This window comes from Ursus arctos, chromosome X (assembly GCF_023065955.2).
Source record: "Ursus arctos isolate Adak ecotype North America chromosome X, UrsArc2.0, whole genome shotgun sequence".
NCBI lineage: Eukaryota > Metazoa > Chordata > Mammalia > Carnivora > Ursidae > Ursus > Ursus arctos.
In genome coordinates, this window is record NC_079873.1 from 83,815,270 (window position 1) to 83,828,296 (window position 13,027).

General features: G+C 49.0%; 1 protein-coding gene and 1 long non-coding RNA gene across 2 annotated transcripts in view; one reads left to right on the top strand and one right to left on the bottom strand.

The window, feature by feature from the left end:
- The window catches only part of FRMPD3 (FERM and PDZ domain containing 3), a 59,035-nt gene that overhangs the window by 26,579 nt on the left and 19,429 nt on the right, over positions 1–13,027 (top strand). Inside the window, exons 8-11 of the mRNA XM_026478750.3 lie at positions 2,605–2,741; positions 3,080–3,206; positions 5,286–5,375; positions 7,346–7,525. Coding sequence (XP_026334535.2) covers positions 2,605–2,741; positions 3,080–3,206; positions 5,286–5,375; positions 7,346–7,525 — 534 coding nt within the window. The remainder of the gene's footprint in view (positions 1–2,604; positions 2,742–3,079; positions 3,207–5,285; positions 5,376–7,345; positions 7,526–13,027) is intronic.
- Positions 1,646–13,027, bottom strand: part of LOC123002246 (uncharacterized) — a 43,040-nt gene continuing 31,658 nt past the window's right edge. The window contains exon 5 of the long non-coding RNA XR_006411965.3: positions 1,646–2,787. This is a non-coding gene — a long non-coding RNA (uncharacterized LOC123002246). The remainder of the gene's footprint in view (positions 2,788–13,027) is intronic.

Below are 13,027 nucleotides of genomic sequence, written 5' to 3' on the forward strand. Positions count from 1 at the left end.
TTGCAATTTCTTCTTTTTTATATCGAACAGCTCTATTGAGGTCTAACTGATGCATAAACCGCACATATTTAAAACAACAATTTGATAGGTTTTGACATATGTTTATGCCCATGAAACCATCACCACAATCAAGATATTGAGCATATCCAGCGCCCCCCAAAAGTTTCCTCAGGCTTCTGAGGAATTTCCTCCCCACCCCCAGTCCCCAGGCAACCACTGATCTGCTTTCCATCACTGTAGATTAGTTCAGATTTCTAGATTTTGAGATCTGCCCTTGTGTATTTCATTATTCCCTTCCTGTTTATTATTGAGTAGCATTCCATGGTATGGATGTACCAAAGTGTTTTTATCAGTTTGCCTGCTGATGGACATTTGAGTTGTTTCCAGGTTTGGGCTACTACGAACAAAGCTTCTATGAACATTCATGCACAAGTCTTTGTATGACAGGTGCTCTCTTTTCTCTTGGGTAAATACCTAAGGATGGAATGGTTTGATCATATGGGAGATCTCTCTTCCTTTCATTTTTTAAAAAGAAGCTCCAATACTGTGTTCCAAAGTGGCAGTACCATTTTACATTCCCACCAGCGACGTATAAGAGTTCCAGTTTCTCTATATCCTTATCAGCACTTGGTATTGTCAGTATTTTTTTTTAGTCATTTTAATAGTATTCAGTGGTATCTTGGTATCTCACTTGCATTTCCCACCGACTAATAATGTTAAACATCTTTTCATGTGTTTGTTTACCAGCATACATCTTTTTTTTGGTGAAGTGTCTTTTCAAATCTTTTGCCTCCTTTTTTATTGGAGTTTTTCATCTTCTTATTACTGAGTTATGAGACTTCCTTATATATCCTGAATACCAGTTGCTTGTTGGATATGTTATTTGCAGTTTTCTCTCCCAGTCTGTGGCTTCTCTTTTCAGTCTCTGAACAGTGTCTTCTACTGAGCAAATGTTTTAATTTTGATGAAGTCCAGTTTCTCAGTTTGTTCTTTGATGGATAATGCTTTTATAGATCATGCTCGTGATGCCATATGGAAGAAATCCTTGCCTAACCCAAGGTCACAGAGATCTTCACCTTTTTTTTCTAGAAGTTTTAGCGTTTTAGGTTTTATATTTAGGTGTGTGATCCATTTTGACATAATTTTTTTATACAGTAGAAGGTATCAACCACACTTCTCTCTCTCTCACTCTCTTTATATATGGACATCCAGCTGTGCCTGCACCATTTGTTGAAAAAGACTATCCTTTCCCCACTGTCTTGTCTTTGCACCTTTGTCAAAAATCAGTTGTCTATAAAGGTGTAGGTCTATTTCTGAACTCTTTATTGATCTGCTTGTCTGTTTTTATGCCAACATCACACTCTTGATTACTGTAGCTTTGTCTTAAAATCAAGTAACACTTATTCTCTAACTTGGGTCTTCTTTTTCAAAGTTGTTTTGGTCATCGTGAGTCCTTTGCATTGCATTTTAGAATTAGCTTGTCAGTTTCCACCAAAAATCTGCTGTGATTGTGATTGGGGTTGAGTTGAATCTATAGATCAATTTGGGGAGAATTGACATCTTATGAATACCAAGTCTTATTTATTTAGGTTTTCTTTAATTTCTCTCATCAAGAAATTCTACTTTTCATTGTACAGGACTTTCATTTATTTTGACAGATTTATCCTTAATTATTTTATAGTTTTTGATGCTATTATAAATGGTTTTGACTTTTAATTTGAATTTCCAATTGTTTGTCACAAGCACGGAGAAACGCAATTGGGTTTTGTGCGTTGCTCTTATGTCCTGCGGCCTTGCTAACTCATTAGTTTTAGTAGGCGTTTGGTAGATTCCATTGGATTTTCTATATAGATGATCACAGATGAAGCATTCCTTTTCCACTCTCTCTTATGCTGCAGTGATACCACTGTGGCTCCCTAGTCCCTCAACTCACCATGGTTTCACCTCAACCAAATAGGCAACTGATCTAACCTAGGCTGAATCATCAAGAGCTGGGACTCTGACCCTCAGGGTCTGGGGGGCTGTCACACCTTAGCCAGTAGGTCCAGGGGACCCCCTTCAGGATAACAGAGAAGATTGACTCACTGCTGCTTTTGAACTTCGGACCCCAAAAACAGAGTATCGGCCCCATCCCTGCGATCTATCTCTCACCCTGGGCTTTGGGGTCAGAGTGCTATGGAGAGCTCCTCCCAGTGTCTCTCTTTATTCCTATCTGAGCTAGTTGAGGATCCCTGTACGGCTGGCGAGTAACGTTGAGACCTCTTGTAACAAGACAAAAGAAAGAGAGTGATGCCGTGTCTCACATTTGCAGTGGCCTAGATGTTCTGCCCATTTGGGCCTCCCCCTTGTGCACATCTGTCCCTGAGACACCTGTCCAGGATCTGCTGAATGAAGCAAAAGAGTGTCCCTGAGACCCAAGGTTCTTCTGTTGCCTCTCCCCCAATGGTAGAAACTTCCTCCTCCCCTTTATCTAGAATGTCTTACTGGACACCACAGTTCTTTTCTGGGATGCAAGGGAGTAGATCAGGGTTGGAGGGTGGGGTGGGGGGCGTGGAGAGGGAACATCTTTTTTAACTGACAGGTTTGGACTGCCCTCTTCTGCAGAGTCGGAACGATGTTATCCGCGAACGCTTTGGAATGGACCCCAAGCCAGAGATGCTTTTGGGGCTCGCTGCCCTCCACATCTATATCACAGTCTCGGCCACTCGACCTAGTCAGAAGATCTCGCTCAAGAATGTGGAGTGAGTTGTGCCAGGGCCCTTCACCCTTCGGGAAGGCGGCAAATAGCTGTAGAGGGAGAAAGCGCAATGGTTGAGCTGTGGTATGCTTTTTAGGAACATAGGGCCCTGGGGTGGGAGTGAAAATTACGATTCCTCACACCTAGACAGTGATGCCTTCGAGCTCCAGCTTCTACCAGGGAATCATGGCCAATGGGATCTCTTGCCCCCATCCCTCTTTCTTTTTCTTGCAGGCTCCACCCCTCCCTCTGCCTCTCAGATGTAATTTCTGCCTCACCATATTCTTTTCTCTGTCCCACTTTGTGGTCCTCACTAATTTCTTGCTTTTCTTCTGCTTTTAGGAAGGAATGGGGCCTGGAACCCTTTCTTCCCCCCTCCCTCCTACAGGGCATCAAAGAGAAGAATCTGCGGAAATCTCTCTCTCAGCAACTGAAGGCCCACCAGACACACCCTTCCAGCGGCACCAAGGTACCTGGTGTCATCCACTGGGCGCCCTGCTCAGGCGCTAGTGGCTGTGGGGCTCTCCTGTGTGGTTTCCCAGCAGGTCCAGTCTTCTGCCCCCCCCCCCCCCCCCCCCCGTTTTTGGCTTGGGTTCACATCCAGCTTGACTGGATGCGAGGGATGATGGTAGAGAGGGATTTTCCCCAAGCCCGAGCCTCCCCCAGAGACCGCTGGGGCAAGTCCCCAGGAGAGCCCAGGATCCTCAAAGCAAAGGGGCCAAGATGCAGGAGGAGGCAATTCTCAGATCATTCCACCCATTTCGTCAGTGCCAACTGAGCACCTGCTGTGTGGACAGCACTGGACTCTGGGGAGGCATGTTTTCCATGGAAAGGACTGCTCTGTTCTCATTAGCTTTCTAATTCGTCAGGCGTGGACTACGGAATGCTGGTAGATGAACTCACAGCCTGGTGAGACAAGGCCTGACCTGGAGAACAGGTCACAGGGCAGTGTGTCGAGGGTTCGAAGGTTCACGTCACTGCCCTGCCCTCTGAGGGACTCCCACTCCCCACCCCTCCAGCCCTGAAGGCCTGGAGTCCTTCTAAGCCTGCTGAGTCCTTCTAAGCCTGCGGATCCTTCCTGCCCAGGAGGCAGGAGGCAGGAGGCAGGAGGCAGGAGGCGAGTTTAAGGCACCAGAACCAGCATGCAGACACAAAGGACACAATCACCCCGCCCTGCCCCCCCATATACCACCCATTCCAGCTGGTTTTACCCACAGGCTTCTCTTTTAAGATGCAAATTTCCCCAGAGAGTTAAGCCAGGCCTGCCTTGCAGGCGTATTTAATCAAATTGTTTTCTTCCCAGAGGGAGAACAGCAGCGCGCTCCCTGACCATCTCCTCAGCAAACAGTGTTGTTTTTTTATTGAGGACCCCCCAGTACTTGGGCCGGAGAGGCAAAGATGAAAAAGGCCTGCCTGCTCCCCACCGTCAAGTCAGGCACAGGCTAGTGGGGAAACACGGCAGTCACAACACAGAGCGACAGTCAGTCACAACACCAAGCAACAGGCGTGGGGGCTCTGGAAACACGGAGGAGGAGGAACACCCAGCCCAGCCTTAGGGAGGTAGAAAAGGCCAGGAATTGGTGGGTTGATGCCAGCTCTGGGTCTTGACAGATAGGAGTTTGTCTAGATGAGGGGGAGGCCGGAGGGGGAGGAAGACTTTCCCAGGCAGGCGGATCCATCTGTACAAGGCCGTGGGGTATAAGAGAACATTGTGCATGGGAAGAAATGCAAATAGTTCAGCATAAGCAAGTACAGAGAGTGCAAGGCACATGCCTTGGGAGGGGGGCACGGGAGAAAGCCGGAGAAGTTGGCAGGAGCCGGTTCCTGGAGCATCTCGCGCGCCTGCGCCTTGGAGAGGGGTTATACTTCACCCTGTGGGCATCAAGAAGCCATTGAAGGATTTAAGCAGGCAGCTGACATGATTAAACTCCTGTTTAAGGCTGCTGCCCTTAAAAGCAGTGTGGAGGGTTTGAGGGAAAGGAGTATGAATAGGTCGGAGAGGAAGTTAGGAGGTCCAATCAAAGTGATATGGTGGCTGGTGGCCCTCAGGTGGGAGACTGAGGGGGGAGCCCAGTGTGAGACAGTTTTCCGGTTCAAAGGCCTGGGGGAAGCTGGTACCACTGAGAGAGACTTCTACGACGGGACAGCAGAGGAAGAGCAGGCTTGAGGCTTAGGGGTGCTCAGGATTAAAGGCATTGATTGGGACCCCTGGCTGGGGATGGCCAGTACCAAGGCGGCAGTAGGGGATCTCAGGACAGAGGTGGAGATGAGGACAGACATCTGAGGTAGGGAAAGGTGTTGGAATTATCCCAAGAGCAAAATGAGTAAGCTGGGTTTTTAAGGGACATGGGATGGCTAGAGGCCAGAGTTGTCCAAACTGGAACCTTCCTGCAGTTTTTGTGAGGGTCTCCTCACACACCCTGTGTGGCTTGCTAACGAGTCTGACTAGTGCCCGTCCTAAGATGTTGACGCTCCTTCCCGAGAACACAGGTTTGCTTTTCCTGGGCAACTCAGGCTTCTCACGTGTCTGCATGGGTTGTTTCCACAGGGCTCTGCAATTCAGGCAAAGCTCCAGTATCTTCGAATTCTGAATGAACTTCCAACCTTCACAGGCGTTTTGTTCAACACTGTGGGCCTGGTCAGTGAGGGCAGTGGTGGGGAGGGAGTCCCTTGTGTGCATTTGGGAATGGGTGGGAGGCAGGAGGGACTCCACTAGAGGTTTAGGGTGGCATTCTCTGTCGGCAAATATTTCTAAAGACCTTCCTCTTCCTCCTCTTTCTCCCTCTCCCTTCCCGTGGTGCCCCAGTCCCACCTCTGGTAAAATGGTCAAGTAGGAGGCCATATTTGTTTTCAGTATCCCTCCATGACCCTTCTGCGTCCGCTTCCTCGATTTCAGGGGTCAGCAAACTTGTTGCATAAAGAGCTAGATGGTACATATTTTAGGCTTTGCAGGCCATGCGGGTCTCTGTCACAACTATTTAGCTGCCATTATAGCATGAAAACAGCCATAGACGATGCAGAAACAAATGAGCGTGGCTGTATTCCAGTAGCTCTTTATTTATGGACACTGAAATTTGAATTTCATGTGATTTTCACATGTCACAAAATATGGTTCTTTTGAATTTTTTCCAACTATTTAAAAATGCAAAAATCATTCTCAGAGTGTGGGCTGTATAAACACTGGTGTTGGACCGAATTTGGCCTGTGGGCCAGAGTTTGCCAACCCCTTTCTCCCTAGCCCTGCAGCCCTCCCCGCCCCCAACCCCAGGCTTTCTGAGTCTGCGTACTTCCCCCTACCTGTCCAGGGCCTCCACTGTAGTAACACCCCTCCCTGGCAGCGCACGGCTGGTTGCCCTAAACCTGTGCCCCAGGCTAGTTCTCCCTAGTGAGCCACGGTGAAAGGAAATTCAAATCATCTTGCTGACTGGATCCAGGTGCTTGTCATGCTCTGGGGAACACGCTGTCATGCTCGTGGGGCACACTGATGGAAAGCCGCTTATCAAAGTGTCTATAGCAGACCCAAAGACATTCCTTGGGGTGATGCTAATGCCAGGCAATGGGCCAGCAGAGGGCTCAGGCTTGATGGTGCTCAGGAGCCTGTCAGGACCACTTAAGGGAATCCGGTCCATCAGGTGCAGAGGGACACATTTACATAACTGGGACTTGCAGATCCCCAAAAGCCTACTGCCCTCCCTCCACCCCCGCTTCCCCCCACCCCCTCAGTACCGCCCCCGCCCCCCCCCCCCCCCCCCCCGCCACTGCTGACATTCGTATAGGTCATTCCTTTGGGTTAAGGCTGCTGTTTTTGCAGGGATGCCAGGGTGGCTCAGTGGGTTAAGCATCTGCCCTTGGCTCAGGTCGTGATCCCAAGGTCCTGGGATCCAACCCTGCGTGGGGCTCCTCGCTCAGCAGGATGCCTGCCTCTCCCTCTGCCTGAAGCTCCCTCTGCTTGTGCTCTCTCTCTCTGACAAATAGATAAATAAATAAAATCTTTTAAAAAATAAGATAAATATTTTTAAAAAGACTGCTGTTTTGCCAGTCAAAGAGCAAATGTCTTCGCAGGGAGGGGACTCCCCGCCCCTGCTCGTAAGCACCCAATCGACTGCCCACACCTGAGGTGGAGTGACTGTCTGTTTAGCTTGTGGTGCTGGGTGAGGAGTGCAAGTTTAGGTGACTCTTGGGCGAGGAAGTGAAGACCAGGCACAGGATGCCACCCGTTCAAGCAGAGCCCTGCGTTGGGGTACCGAGTCGCCCACAGCAACAAATGGAAAGTCCGTGGGGAGAAGGATGCTGCAGAGCTTTAAAACACAAACCTCCCCTGCGTCAGGATTTTGGTAGAGCCAGCCCTGCCCCTGCCCACCTCACTCAGCCTATTGCTGAGGCTAAGGTGTCCATTGAGACCAGTGACCCGGGGCCTGCCCTGGGAAAAGAAGCATCCCATATCATTTTCCCCTCACGGTGGTCCCTCTGCCCTGGCACTAAGCCCCAGACGTTTCTACACCTCCCAGCAGAACCAGTTCAATGCCTGTTTACTATTTCCTCCTGCCTCCTCTGCCACCTTCTCTGCCCTTCTTTCGGTGAATGCTGCCCACCACACTCGGGCCCCAGGACGAGAAGCAGTCAGCCACCACTCTCCTGGTGGGACCCCGTCACGGCATCAGCCATGTTATTGACCTCAAAACCAACCTCACCACTGTGCTGTCCGAGTTCAGCAAGATCAGTAAGATCCAGCTGTTCCGGGAGAACCAGGGCGTGGCCCGGGTGGAGACCAGCATCATGGATGCCAAGGTAAGCCGGGCTTTGAGGAGCTGCTCCTCTCCAGAGACAGGCCTTAGGAACAGAGGAAGGAGTAGACTCGAGAAGGAGAGTTTGAGCCTTTCCAGTGAGGGTCAGTGATTCTGAAGTGGTTCAGACCCGGGGCCCCTTTGGGCTCATCTTTCTTTCCTTTTTCAGCCCTGTGGGACATGCTGTCTTGACCACATATTAAGGTCAGCCAGTGCTGGGGAAGGCTAGGAAGTGTCAGATCAACCCACAAGGGGTCTTCAGCAGAGGGCAGGGCAGGGCAATTGAACTTGGAGCTACTCCCAGGCAGCGGCTTCCCGATCTTGTGTCACAGCACACACAGAAAATGGCATTTATGCGTAACAATGGGATAAATGGTCCAGCCCCAGAGACTTTGGCCTCCCTGGGCCCTGTCTGGCCACCCCAGAGGCTGAAGGGATATGCGCACACCAGTTGGGGAGCCCTGCCGTAGGCGTACACACTTGGAATCATAAAGGAGGGGGTGCCTGAATATGTGGACAGACCCAAGGAGGCCTGGGGAGATGGGGAACAGGCAGAGCCTAGTCCACATTTTACCTCCCGGCGTCCAGCTCTTCCAGAATCTTAGAACTTTTCCCATAGATCAGCTCCTTTAGACTGGCAAGCCCCTGTTACCTGTGCAGAGTCTGACAGCCATGATCAGCCACCCCCTCCATGGCTCTCTTGTTGAACACCCAAGTAACCAGTGTGGGTGGGGGGCAGGCTTGCCTGCCAGCTGGCGGAAGCTATTAAAGGAGGTGCAATTTGTCTTTCTCTAAGGATTTCCCAGGGGGAGATGTTGTTAGCAGATTAAGAGATGGAGTGTTTGCTGTTTCTAAAAGAGCAAATTATTTATTTTTGTCTTTGTGAAACTCAGAAAGCTTTAATATGTTATTTTTTCCACCTGTGATTCCCAGTATTCCCATTGGTTTAGGAACCTGCCTGGAGCTGATATCTAATTGGCTTGTGACCACTTCCTCAACCAATGATTGCTGCCCTCCTCAGCTGTTGTTGGGTAAAAAGCCAAATGGACAGATAGGGAAGGGAGAGGAAAGACAAGAAGACATGCAGGGTAGATGTGGCTTCCTGAGAAATAGAAAGGGTTTAAAGCAGAGAAACAACTTTCCGGATGACTCTTCTATGTTGTACGAGTGATTCTCAACACTGGCTGCCCAATAGAATTTCCTTGAGAGTGTCTTAAAAATGCAGATGCCTGGGTCCTGTTTCCAGAAATTGTGATCGAATTGGTCAGGGTGCAACCTGGGAATCAGGATTTATTTACTTTTCATTTCCCCAAGTGATTCTATAGTATAGCCAGATTTTGAGAACCTCTGGGTCCTTGGGAGGAGCCAAGCTGAGCAGGGTCAGTGGATACTGACTGAGTGAGGAGTACTATTCTCATTTCTAGGAGCGATCCAGCCACAGGTGTGGGCATGAATGCTGCCCAGGAGGGACCACAGTCTTACTGGGGAGACTAGACTCACACAGACACATTACTTGCCTTAATAATACAACATCAGACCATGTATGGAGCTCTGGAATCATACAGACCAGGTCAACTCCCAGCTCTACCACTTCCTAGCTGTGTGACCTTGAAACAGTGTCTTAACCTCTCTGAACACTGATTTCCTCAATCACGCAATGGAATGCCTATCTCAAAAGGTGGTTGTTCAGGATTAAATGACAAAATGTAGGCAAAAGGTCTTAGCACACTGCCTGATACATGGTATGTACTAAACAAATGAGACCTGTTATTTCTTGAAAAGCAAAACAGCAATGAAGAAAAGTTAACATGAAGGAAATTTTGCAGGTGAGTATGGTGCAGAACAGGGAACAAAAGAACGGGAAGGGGTTAACCAGAACTGGACTCCCACAAGAGCGTGTTTTAAGCTGGATCTTGAAGTGATAGGCATGGATTAGCAGAGAGAAGTGGGATTGTGTTCACAGGCAGAGAGCAAGCACAGAAATAAGCAAGCCATATGTGCAGGTCGATAAGCATAGTTGCTTGGCTGGAGAGGAGAATAACGAGAAAAAAGATTGGAGAGATTGAGGGTGGGCAGAACAAGCTGGCTAAAAGCTTCGAAGGCAAGGCTAGTGTGAAGCCAGGGAGGCGAGGAAGGGATCGTGGCCCTAGCACAGGGACAAAGTGACGAGGGCAGGGCACACTGGAGGGATAGCAGTGGTTGTGAGAAAGAGCTAGTGTGAAACCTACAGACTCACCAAGCACGTGCATGCAAATACCCACACACGTTCCCCTCTTATACACTCAATGCACATGTCTTAATATACCTAACCCTTACTGCCTGCTGCCTGTATCCTGGGTACGCGGAAGACCAGGGCTATGCACACAGCACACGGAGGGTCCAAATGGTGGGTGAGAAGACCGCATTACGCGATAAAAGGGACATGGCATTGGGGAACGGAGGGGGCTAGGAGAAGGTTGCACTCTGCTGAGTGGGAAACAGCACATGGTAGGTGGTCGATAGTTCAGGTATGCCCCACTTGGCAGCAGGCGATACGGTGCACGTGAAAAACCACAGGAGAATTACCCATTTTGCATTAGAATGTGCTAGGCAGAATAGTGGCCTGCTCCCAAAGATGCCCATGCCCTGATCCCCAGAACCTGTAAATATGCCATGTGATATGGCAGAGGGGAATTAGGGTTGCAGATGGAATTAATCAGCTGAAATTTAAGATAGGGCAATTTTCCTGGATTATCCAGGTGAGCCCAGTGTAATCACAAGGGTCCTTGTAGATAGAAGAGAGCAGTAGAAGAGAAGGTCAGAGTAATGGGAGGCGAGAAAGACTCAGCCCGACCTTGCTGGCCTCGAAGATGGGGGAAGAGGCCATGAGTCAAGGAATGTGGGTGGCCTGCAGAAGGGACACAGCCCTGTCTCCCCTTGATTTTAGCCCAGTAACACTCGAGTCAGATTTCTGGCCTCCAGAAGTGTAAGAGAACAGATGTGTATTGTTTAAGCCACTAAGTTTGTGTCGATTTGTTACAGAAGCAACAGGAAACTGACATAACAGTGAGATTCCTTCAAGTAGGAAACTCTCATCCCCTACGTTAAAGATAGGATTCAACTGCGAAAATGTGCTGCTCACCCCCACGTTTTGTTACATAAGATCGGATACATCTGTAATCAGAGATGTCTGCTATGTGTATCACTGTAAGGCCGTGCCCTATAAAATGGACAGGATGGTATTTATACTTTTCGCAGATAAATCAGCAGAGGCAGGATCGATGATATGGAGATAGAAGAAAAAGAGGAAGAGAGAGGGAGAAAAAAAAAAAGATCCAGGCTTCCATCTGAGGTCATTTAGTATGAACTCAGCATTGCTAGGAAGCAGGCTAAACCCAATGGGAGGTACAAGCATGAAACGAAAACAAAAACATGGCTCCTTGCCCTCAAGAAGCTCTCTGTGCTGTAGGAAAGAAGTGTGCCAATATGTGGCATTCCCAAAGAGGGCTCCAGAGAAGAGGTACCAAGAGCATATCAGGATACAGAGGAGGGCAAAATTAATTCTGGCTCGGGGATTAAGGAAGCTTCCTGGAGGCACTCTGTATCAGCAGTATCTGTGTTTACTGTGTGGTACCTCTCTCCATATATGTGAAAAAGGGAAGGACTGGGGGGGGGGAACGGGGTCTGGGAAATTGGCAAACAATACACACCAGAACTTCACAGAACTGCTTGTTTTATGTTTCCCAGCATGCCACTGCATAAGGTATACTGAAAAAAGAAAGTGGGAATTCCCTTAACAAGGAGCATGGAAGTTAGAAACCAGACTTGGTTCATTTCCTCCTAGATATGCCACTCTGGCCTGGGAATATTCTGGAAGGGCCTGGTGAAGCTAAGATTCTTCACTCAGAGCAGTAGTCCTGAGCTCTGACTGCACATTAGAATCATGTATGGAGATTTAAAAACCACTAGTTTCCCAGGCCCTTTCTCTCAGACCATTTAAACCAGAATGTTGGGGGGTGAGGCTGGGGTATATAGGTTTTTCAAGCTTCCCAGGGGATCGTTATGTGTGTCTGGCCAGAGAACCACTGCCTGAAAGTGATATTCTGCCTTGTTTCCAAATTGGCTGGTTATGCCCAATTAGCCTTCCCCAGGGCCATGGAGGCAAGATCCCAAATATACTGGTCCCCTGGGACCCAAGGACCATCGCCTTGTACTCTTGCCCTTCTGTGTCCCTGGAGTCCCATCTTTTTCCAGTTTTCAGAGATGCTAGATAGTGCACTGAGGCTACCCCAAGGCCAGTCCCCTCCCTAGCTGGCATCCCAAAGTGCAGGATGCCTTCGAGTTCCCAACACACTCTGAGCACCCCAGGAAGGAGGCAGGGCTGAGGCATAGCAAATTAATCCCTGCTCTACCTTCTCATGGCTGGCCATGCCTCCAGCCCCATCCCCCTTTTCTCCTTTAACGTTTGAAGATGCCCTGGGCATATTTAGTTATAGTTTCACTCTGCTTACTTGCTGTTAGTGGATTGAGCGTGAGGCACTGTGCAAATCTCTTTCTCCAAGAGACAGCAGTCTGGGACTGAGACACCACTGGGCCATTAGCATACCCCATTACCGCAGAAGCACATAAGGGGGAAAAGAAATCATCAAAGGAACATCCCAAGGGATCTCTTGTGGCTCGGTGTGTCCTCCTGTTCCCGTGTTTGAGCTTTATTGCTCTAGTGCTTTCTGTAGGGACAAGCATTACATTAGACGTCATGATCATTAAAATCCTATTTAAAATAAAATGTCTTTGAAGGTTTCTAAGAAAGCCTTTCCAGCCTCTTTGCTTGCCTGCTTTTGATTTGATTTTTACTCCTGCTGGCGGAAAGCACATCTGTGTTCCTTTGACAAGTTCCTCCTTTTGGCCCATGCTGGGGTCCCCAGTTGGCCGTGCGGGTGTGCAGAGAACGGACTCCCGATGTGCTGGGCTGAGCCAGCTGGGAACGTGCCTGGTAGTCTCTGTGCACAGGGTTTTGCCTTCGTGCAATTTCATTACCCACATCAGGCTGTATTTGGGGTAAGAGATAAGGAGGGGAAACTGAAGTGAAGTCAGACAGGTAAGTCAGTCGGCCAGGTTGTCACTCTGCCTCTGACCTGTCCATTGGCCAGCCAGCCAACCAGGCAGCTAACCAGTCAGGGTGTCAGGCTATTAGGCATTCTGCCTGTCGCACAGCCAGCTTGTCAGCCAGGGCATCAGTGAGTCAGACTGCTCCGCAGTCAGCGAGTCAGTCCATCTGTCCATCAGTCAGTCAAGCCAGTCAGCCTGCACTTTGGTCAAATGGAATGTCATTCTAGTAGTCAGCCAACGCTCTTTCCTCAGAGAAGCTCTCTCCAGCTTCCGAAACCCAATTAGTCACACGAGCACACATTCACACCCACCTACCCACACACTGATCCAGAACATTCTATGTTCTGATAACTCCCTGTACTTTCCTTTCGTAGTGCTTATTACACCTTCCACTCATATTCATTTGTATGATTATTTG